The following is an 18,310-nucleotide window of genomic DNA, read 5'->3' as shown; positions in this document are numbered from 1 at the left end:
ACCATAAGAGTCTCCTAGTCATGGTTCTATTGATAGACCGTATAGTGGTAGTTTGAGGTCTCACCAATATCTATGAATATTGATCTTGGTAATATAACCATGGTCCTAATCATTAAAAAAATATGACTATGAAATATTAGTATATCCACACTCTCATTTTGTCTCTCTCTTGGTAATAGTTAAACTATAAACTTCTCTCTTGGAAATAGTTAAACTCTATAATTCAAATCTAGGTTACAATTAAGCATTATATACCCATAATTATTTTCAAAAGAGAAAAAGAAAAAAAATGTAGAGATAAGAGTTGAAGGTTATCTCTTGTTTTGAGGATGATGTGGCAATATTTCTCAGACTCTATATTGTGTTTATCCTCTATACTATATTTATTCTCACAAGAGAGATGTTTTCTCCATAGTAAACCATCGACCTAACATGTTAACCAACCCAACAAAATTTGCATGAAAAATGGCGTTAATAGCCTTGATAAAATTTATAACAAGTTACGTATTCAAATATCTACCAACAACTACATTTTTGTAGAACACCGTGTCCACAGAGTTGGTAATGCCTGCATTTTCTTGCACAAAAAACCTGCATTAACTTTGCAACGATGGCACCCTTCATGCTCATGTAGAAAATAAGAAAAATATATTCATAACAAAAATGGAAATTTTACCGTGTAAGCTTCAATAGAAGATGTGGTCTCATAGGTGTCATTGTAACTTCTCTTAAAGGTTGAAGCTTTGTGTTTTGTGTGTGTGTGTGTGTGTGTGTTTTAACTTTTGTCTTTTTTCTCAAAAGGAAAGCTTAAAATAGTGCATGTGTGATTATAAAAGTGGGGGTGCATGTAATTAAGTGTTTATTGAATCAAAAAATTATGTGTTCTTATATGTGTTTAAAATGGCATTTATAATATTGTTTGTGAAAATAAGCATCCTACATTGTTACACATGAATTTACAAGGAAGGATAAACATGCTCGTTAATGTGCATCACACCTCTGCATCTCTACTTTGATTATATTGTAGTATTCCCATTCAAAACTTCATCAAGCCTCTTTATGATACCACAAGAGGAATTTTTGTGAGAAACTATATTGTAGTTATTTATGTATGCTTGAGGAATCTTAAGAAAGGTTATGGCTACAAAGTTTCTTATCAAGTTGTGAGGCTTTGCCCTTTCCTTAGTTCTTGTAAAAAGGGACTTGGAATTGTTGATGTACACAATTGACTCTATATTAAGATGAATGCCCTAGTAGGTAATTGCTAGGCCCACAAGGGAATAAATTGTTGGATTGGAGATACCATAAAGATAATCTACAAACCACCAAGTAGAACAACTCTTTGAAGCAAGCAAAACAACTCCTTCTTGGAACATCCACCATCTTGGATCATGTAGACTACATTTGGCAATACATAAAATAGCAAATACTTATGGCCAAATATTGCAAAAAACACTAAAGGATAAGTTTCAAACTTCATGGTGTAGAGTAGGGAACAATATCATTTTACTATTTTCGATACTTTATTGTTTACACTAGATTATCTTTCTCTTGCTCTAGGGAAAGTCTAAAACAAAGGTCTTCATGCATCAATGCACTACAACATAAATGAGGCATAGACCCACATGTTAGACGCGCAAAGTCACGCGCTTCTATCATTGCGTCTATATGTGCCTGTAAAAGAGCGTGTAAATAGACGCGAATTTTGCGTCTATATATTCGCATAAATAGATGCTAATATAGATGCGCCACCAGACGCGCAATTATTTAACCACCTAAAATTGGACTTAATATAAAGAAAACCAAAGTTAATAATTATTTAACCACCTGAAATTGATTCTTGAGTATGCACGTGTGCGCATGATAAAAACCATAGAATTAAGAATACACATTGAATCATTGAATTAAAAAACCAGAGTTAATAATTATTTTTGCATTGCTCTCTAATGAATAGCAGTTCCTCTTGTTGACAAGCCTGATATAAGTAATTAGTGGCAAGCGACAGAAACCTTATTATACAATTAGTAGCAAGCATTGCAATATGTATCTCGTAATTTCTCTACTTGAAGATGATAAAAAATAATTCCTTTTTATTATGGATAATTCAATTTAGCTTTAAACTTAACTATTGAACACAATATTAGTGAGTTTGGGAATCTCCCAATTCCCATTTTTTGAATACTAAAAAGGTGGCACAAGGATAACTTACCTATAAGTTTCTCAAAACCATATGATATGACCTATCATTGGAAAGCACTTGAAAATTTGAATCTATTGAGCTATAGAGCACTCGATTTGGAGTTATACTGTTCAAGTTATGATAAATCCAAATATTTGACCACGTGTCCCAAAGTTATGAGAAATTCCCATATTCTCCAATATGGTGTTATTGATTCTTGAGTATGCACGTATGCGCATGATAAAAACCATAGAATTAAGAATACACATTGAATCATTAAGCAAATTAAGTATGTTACAATGAATGATCCATCTCATCTTCAATGAGATCAGCCTATTCATTAGAGAGTTGATAGTGGGATAGACTTATTTTTACATTACCTCTTGCTAAACTATCTACTTCTAGGTCTATGTTACCAAGAGGTAATGAAACAAATAAGTCTATCCCACTATCAGATGTGTTGCTATATTGCTCAATAACTTTATCAATATCATCGACAATCACATTATTGTCTTCTTCTGTGTTTCCTTGAACATCCTCATGAGGTTCATCTTGTACTATATCACGCATATCATCCATTATGGTGTCATCATGCACATCATCATTAATTGTTGGATTGTCATCTACTATCTCCATGTCGGTAATATTACCATATATTGGTTTTGAACGATTAGATATAGGGATCACATACCACCATCATTGTTTACCATTGGATTATATATCACAACCTGTATTTGAAAAACAAAAGCAAGAAACTTAAATACTTATTATATTGTGTATATGTATCACATGTATACATATTAAAAAATTAGCTTTTGCATATATACCTGCTCACATTATTGAGGTAGTGCTAATGTGTCATTCTTGTTTTGGTGAAATTTTGTAGAGTCAATGATTACAAAACCACTTGGATGACGTCTGATTCTGCAATGCTCACCATTTGTTACCACTTCTTTAAACCACTTCACATCCAGTACATATATAAAGAATCGTCTGAAGTCAAGCTTCAGAATATCTTGGATCAAGCCACAATAACCTTCCATGGTACCATTGGCATCCTCGAAGTAAGCAAGGACACCACAATCTTAGGTATTTCTCTTTTCATCTATACGTTGAGTTCGAAGATGTTTACCCTCACACCAAATAGCATTGAATAATGTGCACTAGTAGTAAAAGATAAAAGATCAAACATGTCAATTATTTATATAAAATATAACTTATAGAAACAAATTAATTGATAGTATGTCTCACCTTTGATAAGCAACCTCGTGCGTATTTCCACACTTCTTGGTGCGCAGATCGGATGTTGTACGCTTGCTAGTGAATGCTGGAAGGTCCCCAAGAACAAAAGAACTCTACTTTTTGCATAAAATTCAAGGTGAAAAGCATGAACGACATAAACAAGAGACCAATTGGATGCAATCTCCCCCCATGCCTTGTGTGAGCGCTCCACAAAGGATGTATTTTATGTATTTATCATCTTCAAGCTCAAATAATAGCCCAAATTACAAAATAGCAAGCTTTTAGCTTTTGAGTTTGCTTTAACACAAAATAGGAATAAAGCTAACGGGCGGTGCCCAAAGAGTCTGGCATGCCCAATACAATGTTCAAGTACAAATAACATAATTGTGTGCCCATGCGCATACAAAATAATAATAAATATCCAACGCCTCAATAAATAGGCGCGACAAAATATAGGCGCCATGTCTAAGATATACGCCCATCAAAATATAAATGATAAATCAAATACTCGCTATTCTCCAATGCTTTCCCCTGCCACTGCTGCTATCTCTACACATCAACTGAAGCATTCACAATCGTTAGTAAAATAATACAATAAAACTGACAAAAGTGAATACCTAGCAGTCTTCAGCTACATAAATAAATCAACTAGTTAGAAATCAATCCCAGCCTTAATTTATTACGAGTGCGCAGTCTAAACTCATAAAAATTTATTAATTTAATATACATTTTGCGGAATCACCCGCTATGGAATCACCCATGTACACACTAAATTAATGAAACGCCCGAAAAGGATAGGCGTCCCCATTAACTTCTCGCACAAAGAATCCACTTTGTGTATGAGCCCTGGTCATCAAAGTTTACGAAATCCAGCGTAAAACCTCACGGAATCCACCGTGAAATATACCATTGGTGCGCAGATCGGATGTTGTATGCTTGCGTAGTGAATGTCGAAAGGTCCCCAAGAACAAAAGAACTCTACTTTTTGCACAAAATTCAAGGTGAAAAGCATGAACGACATGAATAAGAGACCAATTGGGTGCAACCTCCCCCCATGCCTTGTGTGAGTGCTCCACAAAGATGTATTTTATGTATTTATCATCTTCAAGCTCAAATAATAGCCCAAATTACAAAATAGCAAGCTTTTAGCTTTTGAGTTTGCTTTAATACAAAATAGGAATAAAGCTAACGGGCGGTGCCCAAAGAGTCTAGCATGCCCAATACAATGTCCAAGTACAAATAACATAATCGTGCGTCCATGCGCATACAAAATAATAATAAATATCCAACGCCTCAATAAATAGATGCGACAAAATATAGACTCCATACCTAAGGTATGCGCCCATCAAAATATAATCGAATACTCGCTATCCTCCAATGCTTTCCTCCGCCACTGCTGCTATCTCTACACATCAACTGAAGCATTCACAATCGTTAGTAAAATAATACAATTAAACTGACAAAAGTGAATACCTAGCAGTCTTCAGCTACATAAATAAATCAACTGGTTAGAAATCAATCCTAGCCTTAATTTATTACGAGTGCGCAGTCCAAACTCATAAAAATTTATTAATTTAATATGCATTTTACGGAATCACCCGCTATGGAATCACCCATGTACACACTAAATTAATGAAACGCCCGAAAAGGATAGGCATCCCCATTAACTTCTCGCACAAAGAATCCACTTTGTGTATGAGCCCCGGTCATCAAAGTTTACGGAATCCAGCGTAAAACCTCACGGAATCCACCGTGAAATATACCATTGGTGCGCAGATCGGATGCTGTATGCTTGCGTAGTGAATGTCGAAAGGTCCCCAAGAACAAAAGAACTCTACTTTTTGCACAAAATTCAAGGTGAAAAGCATGAACGACATGAACAAGAGACCAATTGGGTGCAATCTCCCCCCATGCCTTGTGTGAGTGCTCCACAAAGATGTATTTTATGTATTTATCATCTTCAAGCTCAAATAATAGCCCAAATTACAAAATAGCAAGCTTTTAGCTTTTGAGTTTGCTTTAACACAAAATAGGAATAAAGCTAACGGGCGGTGCCCAAAGAGTCCAGCATGCCCAATACAATGTCCAAGTACAAATAACATAATCGTGCGTCCATGCGCATACAAAATAATAATAAATATCCAACGCCTCAATAAATAGATGCGACAAAATATAGACGCCATGCCTAAGGTATGCGCCCATCAAAATATAAATGATAAATCGAATACTCGCTATCCTCCAATGCTTTCCTCCGCCACTGCTGCTATCTCTACACATCAACTGAAGCATTCACAATCGTTAGTAAAATAATACAATTAAACCAACAAAAGTGAATACCTAGCAGTCTTTAGCTACATAAATAAATCAACTGGTTAGAAATCAATCCATACCTTAATTTATTATGAGTGCGCACTCTAAACTCATAAACGTTTATTAATTTAATATGCATTTTGCGGAATCACCCGCTATGGAATCACCCATGTACACACTAAATTAATGAAACGCCCGAAAAGGATAGGCGTCCCCATCAACTTCTTGCACAAAGAATCCACTTTGTGTATGAGCCCCGGTCATCAAAGTTTATGAAATCCACCGTAAAACCTCACGGAATCCACCATGAAATATGCCTCCTGGCATCACTTCTTGAGATATATTAATTTCCTTCTCTTTTTCCATTCTCTCCATTTCCTCATGTAACCAATCTATATCAATATGACATGGGAGCACATTTAGATTATCTGGAAATGAGACATTACGTCCATATTTGGTGCGAAATGCTTGTTTTTCGCTTTTTCTTCCTGCCCTTGCTTCATTATATAGTGTTACCCATTTGCTCACTACATCACTATTGAGCACACAAAAACTATTTAACTTACAAAGTTCTTTTTTTGTTAGCACTTTACTAATTCTTTTTCCTTGAGGTATTATAGAGATCATCCTTAAGTCTTCATCATCTTTCCATAGTCGTGGTTGAGAGGGGTCCACTTCAGCAAGATATTCAAAGATATAAACAAGGGATGATTGCACTAACCAACCCTCAGCCATGCTTCCCTCAGGTCGTACTTTTTGTCTCACAAAATCTTTCAAGGTTTTCATGAAGCGCTCAAGAAAAAACATCCACCTTGCATGAACTACCCCACAAAGTGTGATCTCATCAATCAAATGTACGAGTAAATATAATTGAGTAGTCAAAATGGATCGAGGAAAAATTTCCTCCACCTTACAAACCACCTCAACAGATAATACTCGAGCATCTTGCAATGTGTTTGGATCAATTTCCTTCGAGCTCACGTATCTATCAGGATGTATTTGACAATTGTTTATTTTTGTGTAGAAATTCAAAGATATATAATGAAAAAATACAATGTATACACACCTCACAAGCTCTCCCATCTTGTAAATGATATCACGTACATCTTTGGATACACAATGGGATATGCTAGTAGGAAGTATGAACTGAATGTAAACAATATTCATAGATCAAATGATTAGTTGAGGAAAAAGTCATCATACCCCAAAGTTTACACATAGTTACTCCACTAATTACTATATTCATGGTTAAAGATACCCTTACTTGAATCATTTTGTGCCAATCGTGGGACTTCAAACCAGATAGTTGCTCCACACCTCTTTTATTTTTCTTTATGAAGGCTCCCTTGAGACATCTCATATATCTTGTGGGTGTTCGAAAGCTACATATTTGTTCCTTCACTATTTTTTCCTCGTTCTTTGACAACATCCAAGGTGCATGGGGTAGCTCAATCTTTCCTCTAGGTCCAATGCGTGGCCAGACTCGTCTCATGCAACCAATGTTACGTAAATCCTCCCTTACATTGACTGAATCACGAGCCCCTATCAAGTGATCCCATAATATAGATACAACATTTTTGAATATGTGCATGGGGTCGAACAGGTGATTGACCTTGAGTTCAGTCCAGTACGGAAGACGAAAAAATATAGAGAACCTAACAAACAAACAAACAATATATCATGTGAACAATTCATCATACTAAATACTTTAAAGTCAATCGAGAGAAATGCACTTCTTACCGACTCATGCCAAGTGGAGCGTAGCTGTCGGCATTAATCCATCTCTCCTTCCAATCTCAAATGGTTAGATATTGTGGAGTCATTCCATTAGTAGGGAGAACATATTTGGGATGGTCAATAGGAAGAAATCGATGATGATTGTCGTAGATAACCTTCTTTAAATGTGCCGGCCTAGAGAAAACTAGAGAGGGACCGAAAATAGGACATGCATGATATCCTGATGTGGTTAAACCTGAACAAACAAAGTGAATTAATAAAATGCAATTGATTCAAGTCTTGAATTTCAAATATAGAGTTATATACATGTATCTGAACACTCTCCGTATCCTGGAAAGTCATGCATGGTCCACAACAACATGGCCTTTAATGTGAAATCTCTAGAGGATGCAGATGCGCTTGTATCTTGCACCACAATACCTTCCCATAACATTTCTAACTCTTCAATCAAAGGCAGCTTTTCAATAGACTTACACTTGAACATAAGTTTTATACGTGGAACAATCAGAAAATGTCGCAAAACCTTACGAGCACATCCATTGACTTCATCTCCACTTCGTATCTTGATTCGCCACAAACATGACATTCTTGTGCGAACTCATGAATCCCACGAAAGAAGACACAATCATTGACACATGCATGGATCTTGACATAATCAAGGCCTCCCAGAGATGTTAAGTAATGTCTTGCTTGCTCTCTCTTAGTTGGCAATTTGTTTCCTTTTGGAAGCATTTGTGATAATAACCTATATATATTTTTAAAAGTGAGTTAAAAAACCACCAACATATATTTCTGTCTGATTTCAAAATAGAACAATTAATATTATGATTCATAAGCCAAACTGAATTGATAGCTACTTCAATAACGCATCCAAACTGACATTACTCCATCCATAAATTGTTTGCAAGTTAAGTATCTCGAGGGACGCACGAAGAACGGAGTACGTACAACCATTATACAACGGAGTAGATGATGATACGTATAGTGGATCATCTGGCTTCGTAGAGTGACCTTATCCCCGAACTGGTTGCAAAAATAGATGGTATACCATGTTGTCCAAAATCTCATCCTCTACGACTTGATGGGGAATTTCATGAGGGCTACTATCATGGTCGTGAGTCTCTACTCTTCTTGAAGACTCTGCCTCCTTGCGTCGACGTTTTGCAGCCTCTCGATGCCCAGGAGGGAACATCTGAGGATGTGGCACCGCATCCTACTCAACCACAAAAGGGAGTTTCATGTACATTGATATATATTAAGTAACATAGACTAGCAATCTTAGTGGAAAAAAAAAACAATGAATACAGGTGATTTTTCTCGATCCCATTCTCCATACCAGCTGAGGTGTGACATTGCAATTCGACATGCTCAAAAAATACACCCTCGACAACGATCACACATGCATTTAATTTTTCGTCGTAGCCATGCATCTTGGTTATGAAGATGTAATGTTTCATCCTCACTTGAGGATGTGCTCATTGACTCATCAGCATGCACCGCACTAGGTGATGATGACGACATGATTAAACCTAATTCATGACAACATCAAAATATTTATCATTCATATGTTTACATAAAAACTTCAAGCTAGCGTATTAATTATTCTAAGATCTCAATTTTAAATACACAAAATTCATCATAAATATATTAAAACTTATGATAAGAATTCACTATCAAAACTTATCTTAAAAACAAAAATTTATAATAAAGCCTGAATGCGCATCTATATTCGCATTTACCTACGCGTCTATATTAGCATCTATTTGCGCGTCTATACTCGCGTTTACATAAACCTTAGACGCGCATATACACGCCAAAATAGACGCACACGTCAAAATTCAAACCATACTTAAATAATTTCTTTTCAAACTGCGCCTTTCCTTTCTTGCATTTTTTGCGGTTCTGAAGCTTGAGTTTAGCCGACATGTAGTCTCTTCATGCCTCACCTAGTCTCTTCATGCCTCACCTCCTCATGACTCACCTCTTCTTTCATTTCAAACGCACAAGAAGGGAAAAAGGAAAGCCAAGGAGAGGAAGAAAGAGAGAATAAGAGAGAGGAGAATAAGAGGAAGAAGAAGCAACAAGAAAGTAAGCAAGCATCAAGGGAGAGTAATTTACCAAGGAGAGAAAGAAGGAGAAAGAAGAAGCACCACCACTCGCCACACCAAACGCCCAAGACGACTCTCTCTCTCTCTCTCTCTCTCTCTCTCTCTCTCTCTCTCTCTCTCTCTCTCTCTCTCTCTCTCTCTCTCTCTCTCTCTCTCTCCCCCCCTCTCTCTCTCTCTGTGCTCTGTCTGTGTATTAGGTTTTCTGATTCCATTATGTATTGCATTTTGTAAATCATGAATGGCGATCGTCGGACTAAAACTAGGCGACTGAGCGCATCTGACAGCACGTCTACATTTCAGTGTTGTAGACGCAAGTATAGACGCGAAGATATGTTTTCTCTCATTGCATCTGAGGACGCGTCTCACAGCGCGTGTACTGGCGCATGTGCTCTGCAGTCTACACACGATGATACACGTGCGTGCTAGAGCATTGACCTGGAATACGCATTTGACAGCTTTGGATAGAGGGTTGACTTTAGGGACGCGTCTAAGAGCGTGTCTAACCTGCAATTTAGACGCAGTCATACACGCGCCGGCTCTCCCAGCTCTGATAAAAAACAATATATTTTTGCAATGATGAATGTGACCAATCCCATGTTTCTGTTTATCAGTTTTCTTGTTTATGAGAAGCATTAGCACTTAAGTTTTATGCTCAATGTCTAAAGAAATCTCTTTGAAAATGTTTAGGTATGGATGAAGGTAATATATGATTTTTTGTATGCAAACAAATTTGTCTTTTTCCTGTGTTTTTTTTTGCAGATGTCGTATCTTGGTTCATCTAGCAATGACCCGGATTTGGATTGCATGAATGATACATTGGCCTTGTTCGGCAGGGGGGTCAATGCATTTTTTGGAGGTTTTCCTAGTAGGGAAGACTTTATGGGAGAGATGACCAGACACCTTGGCCGCTCTCCCATAACAGACGAGGTGTTCAGCATCATGTCTGGAACGCCTCTGACGTCTTTGCTTGGCACTACTTCCCAAACTCCAATTGCAAGTACTCCACATGCAGGTACTCCACGTGAAGCACCTGTACATGCATCGGCTGAAGCACAAGCGTCAGCTGACGCACGTGCATCTGCAGAAGCACATGCACCTAGTGAGGCAGAGGGTAGTCAACAAAGAGGGATGAGGGAGAGTCGAGGGGGAGGACGAGGCTTGTGTGGGGGTTGCCTAGGAGGTGGCGAGCGATCACCCTCACCAGTAGATCACGTAGAGGAGCCTCTACGCCAGTACTATAGAGTTACAGATACTGGTGGCATATTCCATGATGATGAAGGAAGGGATGTAATGGCGTACATGAGGAGCGTCATGCATGCAACGTATAAAGATTGTTTCGTCTACTTCAAAAATAAGAAAAGCGGCTTGTGGCAGGAGGTGTTGAGGGCAGTCCATAGGAGGTACCCAAATCCTGAGGGTCAGCAATTCTCGGATGATTGGGAATGCACAAAAGTGAGAGATTTGCTTCACAACAAAAGATCCCACCTCATGACACGCACCAAGGACTCACTGCGGAGGCAGGAGGAGGGGCGTGGAGCCTATAACCAACCACCTATGTGCCACGGCATAGAGTGGAAGAAAGCCAAGAAGAAAGTAGCAGAGAAAGTGAAGAGTTGCCAGCATGCAGAGGCGTGACGAATCCAAATGGAAACCATGGAATCGTCGCATTATGGATCGGGCGGCAGAGAGTCGTGGAAGGCAGAGTTTGTAAGTATATTTTGATTTCTAGTTTTTTAAATTTTATATTTCTTTCAATTCTTTATATAATTTGGTCTAATACATTGTGTCTCATGATTGTTTGTATATATCATAATTTTTTGGCAGACTACATGCGCTAGATAATTCAAATTTAAAAAAGAAATTAAATATCTTTTTTTTTAAATGAGATTTTTTGTTTTTCGTTCGCGTCTATGGGTGCTTGTAAAAGCGCGTCTACGGGCGTGTCTATATTCCCGTCTAACTGCCAGATAGACGTACTAATAGATGCACACAATAAATTAAATAAATAGTAATTTTGGTTTATTATGCGCTTGTATTCACGTGTGTATATGTGTGTCTATTGCGCGTCTATTTTTGCATGTAAACTCGTTCATACATGCGATTATAGACGCGATGCTGTAGACGCGCAAATAGACGCGCAGATAGACTCACCCACTATCAAAGAGTTTACTGTTCATAATATAAATCATGGGATTCTTATGAACACAGAAGAGCTTCACTGGGAGTTATATGAGGAATTTGCATACCAAATTCAGACATTGTTATCCAATAACCAACTTAGTTACACAAGTTCTTTTGTATTTAGCAAATAATTTTTAGTTATACCATGTATATTGATGAAAAATAAGTCTATGGGAACCTACAACTTGGTCAACTAGAAGTAATTGACAGTCTGCAGGATAAATCACATTGATTCAGGTGCAAAAATATTGTCAGAACTCAAGAAAAATGCCAAAAGTTGCCAAAAATCCACTAGGTTCACAAGGGACCTGAAGTAATAGACTTAAGTGACCAGCAAGTGACCTGGGTAGGTCAAAAAGTAACCTGGGCCTGAGCAGGAGCAGCCTGCATTTTTCGGCGCAAAATGCGGGCTGCACAGTCTGAGCACAACTGGAGAAAGCTGAAGCTATGGTGCATGCAAACTAAAGATCAAAAGGCCCAGAAGCTGAAGATGTAAACACGGTGAGAGCTCCACTTTTCTGCCCATTTGGTCTGACGAAAATGCATGTTAAAACAATCTATAAAAGGTAGAAATCTGAGAGAAAAGTATTCAGCCTGCTCTTATGCATGACTTCTCTCATTTTGTCTACCTCATTCTTGGTCCAATGAAGCCTGACTTGTACCCAAGTACTTGAGTGACTTTGGGACAAACAAAGGGTGAGGATTTTGAAGGTATATGGGCTGTTATGGGCTGAAATAACCAGTCATAAACAGGGCAGCCCACTATTATTGTCCATTTTTATGAGCAAACAAGAGATTTATGTGGTTGTAATGGAAGGAAATGACCTCTTTTCATTAGGACTTTGTTCATTAATGATTAGAGGAGCCTCTTCATGAGTTTATGCACTCATTTTGAGCTTGACTATGGGCTGGAATTTTCTGTTTTAAAATAGGGCTGAAGCTAAAATTATGCTTCTTCAATTCATTTCATGTATCATTGGCCCAAATCTTGAATGTATTTGAGTCTATCAACATAATATTTGTTCCAAAGGGTTGAAATCCAACTATGTACTTGAAATAAAAGCCATTAGAACTTGCATTTGATATTCATAATTGAATTGAGAATCTAAAATATATCCTTTATGATATGATGTATGTATCCAGAGGCATTTGATGTAATCAAGATAGAGTTATTTCTTCCATTCATGTATGCTAAATACATAGAGAAAAAGCTTGAATTCTTCTTCCATACCTAAATCATTGCTAAATCCCGGATCTTATTAAACCCCAATCTATTCCCCCTTCCTGAACTTTGAATCCTAAACTCCTCTGCTGCACTAAAGCCCCGGTGGTAGACCTTCAGCCCTTAACATGACGACACCGTAAGATTTTCTCTATATTCAAAAATCGCGTCTAAAAGTGCATCTATGAGGCCTTTTTGTTGTAGTGATGATTAGTACAAGGTTTTGGGTGGATTTACAAGTTGATCTCCTTCACCGAAGATTTTATTGTATATTGAAACAACATGACATGCATTTTAAATGGCACTTATACCTACTTTTATAGGGTAGATGCCATGTTTTATTGTTGATATTTTATGCTATGAGTTGTTTTGCTACAAAGTTTACGATGTTTTTTCTCTGGAAACTATAGCCGCAATTGAATTGAGTTATTTTAAATAGTAGTTGAAGAATATAAATATAATGTAGAAAGGGTTTTTATATGTCTATAGTATGTTATAATGTAGATGTGTGTGTATGTGTGTGTGTGTGTGTGTGCGCGCGCACGCGTGCGCTAGCTATTACTAAGATGCAAGTCAAGTAATTTTTACAATTATAAGAGATGTTCCAAAAAACAAAAGGAAGCCTCTTGATAAAAAATGCATGAGGCTTTTGCTTATAAAACAACCTCTAGAATCTACACTCTAAACTTCTACTTTTGCAATCTTATTAGAAGTGGATATCATACCATGCCATTACAAATATATAACCTTATCATACTAGTGAGCATTTTATTAAAAAAAGAAATATGAAATGGAGCCAAATCAGCCCCAAAAAGTGGGGACCCTATTGGGGGTGTGCCAAATGGATTGTTGTTAGCATAGCAAATTTACCTTGTGAGGGTAAGACGAGGCAAGAAGAAAGAGTTTGCATCTTTTGGGTCATAGAAAGGCATATAGACTCGTGTCACCACGTCACAAAGTACAAGGGGCACAATGTTATAAAGAAAGAGGCTCATCAATATGTGTAATAAAAGGTCTTCAGGTTGGGCCTTATAGAACTGCAGCCCTTTCTTCTTCTAGCTTCTCATCTTAATACTTCATATACAATCACGTTCTTCATTTAAAAGGGCTAGTGTGTCAGCCTTCAGGATATCCCATTGTCATCTCGGGGCTTCTTGACCTTATCTCAATTCTAACAAAGCCAAATACATGTGAGTCACACACACACACACTCTCTCTCTCTCTCTCTCTCTCTCTCTCTCTCTCAATCATCACCTTATCGCCTTTTTTTCCCATCTTTGTTTGGCCTCCTCCATCTCGTCTTCCTTTTGGCATTTCATCTTCTCCACTTTAGCTCTTCTGATTGCAGCTTCATCACGTTAATTCGAAGCTCTAAACACGAGTGATCTTATTATTAGTTTAGTCGTCTACTGTATGTGCAATAATACACTGCAGGAATAAATCAATAGCTACTGATTTTCCGTTAACCTTGCTGTATTTCAGGAATCTAATCACATGTTTTGATTGTCTGTCTGTCATAATTTATAAGATAGGATCAACTAATTCATGCTGTGATTCAGCGGAATTGGGTCCTTTATAATTCGGATCAATCTGTCGGCCGTTAGCAGTTTCACAATCTGTATATAATTATACGCCATTCAATCTATCTCCTGCGTTGTCAATATGTTGATTAATCATAGGGTCGTCATTAATCGACTAAGTAAGCCTGCTCGATTAGCTATTAATGCGTGTAATTTGAGTGCTGGTGTGACCAGATTATTCAGATCGATGGGTACGCAGTTGCAATATGTAAACCAATCAGACGAAGGTGATAATGCTTACGAGCGGGCCCTTTCTGTTCTCAACAAAGTCATTAAGTAAGCAGCTCTGATTCATGGATTAATCCTGCAATTAATGTATCGTCTTTAAAACCCAAATCTGATCATTGTAATTAGAGCTTTCAGATGATGATTCAGTATTGGATCTATCAGTTTCGATAGTTTCTCATGATCAGCTAATGCCGATCGATTGATCGATTAATCCCCGGATTATTCATTGATCAATTTATCAATTAACGGCGGGGTTATTGATTGATGAATTGATATTATTGGTTGATGGATTGCAGAGAGAGCCGTGCTGACCTGAAGCCCATCGCTGCACAGAAGATCAAAGAGCTGTCAAGAGAGCTATCTAGTCTGATGAGATCGTCAGAGAATAACGATAATTCTTCCATGGCTATCAGTAGCAGCGACCCACTTGAGAAAATCAAAAGGGGATTTCAACAATTCAGAACCCAGTACATGTATGTATATATTGCCACAGCCTCTCATTCTCTTTTCATTAGATGAATCCAATATTATCTCAATTTGATCACTTTTCCATCTGCCAGCAGAATCCGCTTAATTAATTTATATTGCAATGCAATAAATCAATTTGATTATTTACAATTATAACCCAATTGAAATTATACTCCAATGTGTCAATTTGAATATGTAAAACTACCTCCCAATTGAAATTAGAGGGCAATGTGTCAATTTTAAGACTACTTTCCAGCTGAAATTATATCCCAATTTGTCAATTTGATTATCTAAAACTATCTTTTCCAATGTGGGAATTTGGAATATGTTTCCATAGTCTCTTTTCCATCTATCAATTTGTACTCTTTCCCATCATTTTTCAATGGTGTAGCAACTAAACTATGACTGTTAAAAAAAAGGAAATAATGTATAGTAGCTCATGATTATACTACCTTTGACAGGAACAATCAAAGCTTGTTCAAGGCATTGGCAGATTCACAAAATCCAAAGGTGAGATCTATTCTAGCAAATTATTTGGAAAAATGAGAAATTGACACTACTAGGTTTGGCATGATTGTATCAAAAATTGTAAAGAATATAGCTTTAGGAAAACATTAATTGATAATATGCAACCCCTTGGATGGATTACATTACGGATGGATTACATATCTAAGAAAACATGATATACAGGTGATGCTAGTTGCATGCTCGGACTCACGAGTAGACCCTGCATTAGTATTGGGGTTGGGATTAGGCGAGGCCTTCATCGTGCGCAACATTGCCAGCTTAGTCCCTCCCTCCAAAATAGTAAGGCTATACATCTTCAATGATCATTTCCCTTGATTAATTGATTTGTAACTATGTATTTGGAACTAAAACCTTGACAATAATTCTGCTTGAAAAACAATCTTTAAATATTTCTTAACAAATATTTCTTTGTAGATCAATTTATAATATCTCAATTCTGTAAATGTTGTATTTGATTCTACAGGGTGGGCATGCATCGGTAGGTTCTGCAATTGAATATGCTGTGCTTTATCTAAAGGTATCAACCACACATTTCCCTTTCCATCTCTAGAAAATTTGTTTTAAAGTCTATCAAAAGTCTTAGGATCAATATTTTCTACTTGGGGTTCATTTAAAAAATTATATGTGAGTGTAAGACATGACTTAATTAAGAGGGCCATGAAGGTGATATAGTTGTTAGCACTAGGCTAATGATCGTGAGGTTGTGGGTTAATCAAGTCTGACAGGGTGTATCATTTGATTAGACATATATTTCATACAGTGTGTCTTTGTAAGTTTGGATGATTGCACCCACTTGAACACTCGATTGGTTCTCCTCCTTAGTAGGGTCATCAAGGAGGAAGATCCTAGTGCAATTAGGCTCCATTATTCAATTGACTTGTACCCTATTTGTGCATCGAGAAACACTAGTGTGGCTTTTGAATACTCTCTTCGCTTATATTTGGAGGAGAGGTACACAATGCATTTTAGCCCATAATTTTAAGAGAAATGCGCAAGCTTTCATAAAATAACCCCTCAAACACATGTATTCTTAGTGATCACATGCATAATTTGTGATATGATCTATTCTTCTTTCACTTCATCAAGAACACAAAAATTTAATTGACATGAATTATTTTTTTGAGAGTTCACACAAAATTTTTTTACTTGAAAGTAACTTAAAATTTTGGAAGTTTTTTCCTAAGGCTTTGTTCAATGGTATTTTACAAAATTTAACTAAAATGGACTCAATTTATGAAATTTAAAATAATTTTGTAATTTAATGCTTGACACAAAACCTCAATTTTTCATGAATATTGCTGTGAATAGGTAGAGCATATAATGATCATTGGTCATAGTCGATGTGGTGGAATCAAGGCACTACTGAGTATGAAAGAAGATCAATCCAACAAATTTAGGTGAACTTTTTGCTTGCTTTGTTAGATTCTTTTATCATCACAATATTTAGAGTGTCCCATTCATACAAATTCAGTTTTAGCTTTCTTATATAGTGTGCAATATTAGCATTTTACACAAGTGTCATTCAAGGTACTTAAGGCTTGACTTTTTATAGTGAGTACATTGAGGATTGGATGGTGATAGCCCAACAAGCCTCAACAAGTGTAAAATCAAAGTGTAGCCATGATTCCCCATTTGAAGAGCAATGGGCAAGCTGTGTGAAGGTGAAGTTTCCTTGTTTTAGGATCACAGGAGGATTTATAGGCTTGATTCAAAAGACAAAGCATTTTGTAAAACTTGCATATTATAAGCCATATGCTTTATTGTTTTGTTGAGTGCAGGAGTCAGTAAACACCTCTCTTCAAAATTGCATGACATACAAGTTTGTGAAGGAGGCAATTGCTCAAAAGCAGCTTTCTTTGCATGGTGCATACTATGACTTTGTAAATGGTGACTTTGAACATTGGTCACATGCTTCCAACTAATTCACCCTACCCTTGTGGAGATCCAATGTACCATATCAAATTTCAAAGGTTAAAACCTTTTCTTGTATTTGATTGAGAAGCTCATAATATCAAATTCTTCATAATATGCCAAATTTTCATTTTCACCTAGAATAAGAAAGTATTTTTTTCTTCACCTTGTGGAGATCCAATGTACCATATCAAATTTCAAAGGTTAAAACCTTTTCTTGTATTTGATTGTGAAGCTCATAATATCAAATTCTTCACAATATGCCAAATTTTCATTTTCACCTAGAATAAGAAAGTATTTTTTTCTTCACCTTGTGGAGATCCAATGTACCATATCAAATTTCAAAGGTTAAAACCTTTTCCTTGTATTTGATTGTGAAGCTCATAATATCAAATTCTTCATAATATGCCAAATTTTTATTTTCACCTAGAATAAGAAAGTATTTTTTTCTTCACCTTGTGGAGATCCAATGTACCATATCAAATTTCAAAGGTTAAAACCTTTTCTTGTATTTGATTGTGAAGCTCATAATATCAAATTCTTCATAATATGCCAAATTTTCATTTTCACCTAGAATAAGAAAGTATTTTTTTCTTCACTTTATTCATGATGTTAA

At 36.7% G+C, this 18,310-nt stretch overlaps 1 protein-coding gene across 3 annotated transcripts; it reads left to right on the top strand.

The window, feature by feature from the left end:
• The first annotated feature begins 14,005 nt into the window (after positions 1–14,005).
• LOC148012345 (carbonic anhydrase 2-like) lies at positions 14,006–17,953 on the top strand. Of its 3 annotated transcripts, none has more exons than XM_087669261.1 (9): positions 14,006–14,169; positions 14,734–14,835; positions 15,084–15,260; positions 15,717–15,765; positions 15,946–16,062; positions 16,247–16,300; positions 17,092–17,180; positions 17,336–17,444; positions 17,562–17,953. In XM_087669261.1, the coding sequence occupies exons 2-9, from the start codon at positions 14,747–14,749 to the stop codon at positions 17,703–17,705; spliced, it is 828 nt and encodes a 275-aa protein (XP_087525387.1). In that variant the 5' UTR covers positions 14,006–14,169; positions 14,734–14,746; the 3' UTR covers positions 17,706–17,953. The 3 variants fall into 3 exon arrangements, with proteins under 3 accessions (XP_087525387.1, XP_087525389.1, XP_087525386.1); XM_087669263.1 differs by lacking the exon at positions 14,006–14,169 and adding an exon at positions 14,213–14,597; XM_087669260.1 differs by lacking the exon at positions 14,006–14,169 and having other exon boundaries at positions 14,214–14,835.
• The last annotated feature ends 357 nt before the right edge of the window (positions 17,954–18,310 follow it).

The sequence above is a fragment of the Lygodium microphyllum genome, chromosome 27, assembly GCF_053477565.2.
Source record: "Lygodium microphyllum isolate KBCC chromosome 27, Lygodium_microphyllum_v1.1.10, whole genome shotgun sequence".
NCBI classification, from domain to species: domain Eukaryota; kingdom Viridiplantae; phylum Streptophyta; class Polypodiopsida; order Schizaeales; family Lygodiaceae; genus Lygodium; species Lygodium microphyllum.
This window is presented reverse-complemented; position numbering and strand designations above follow the sequence as displayed.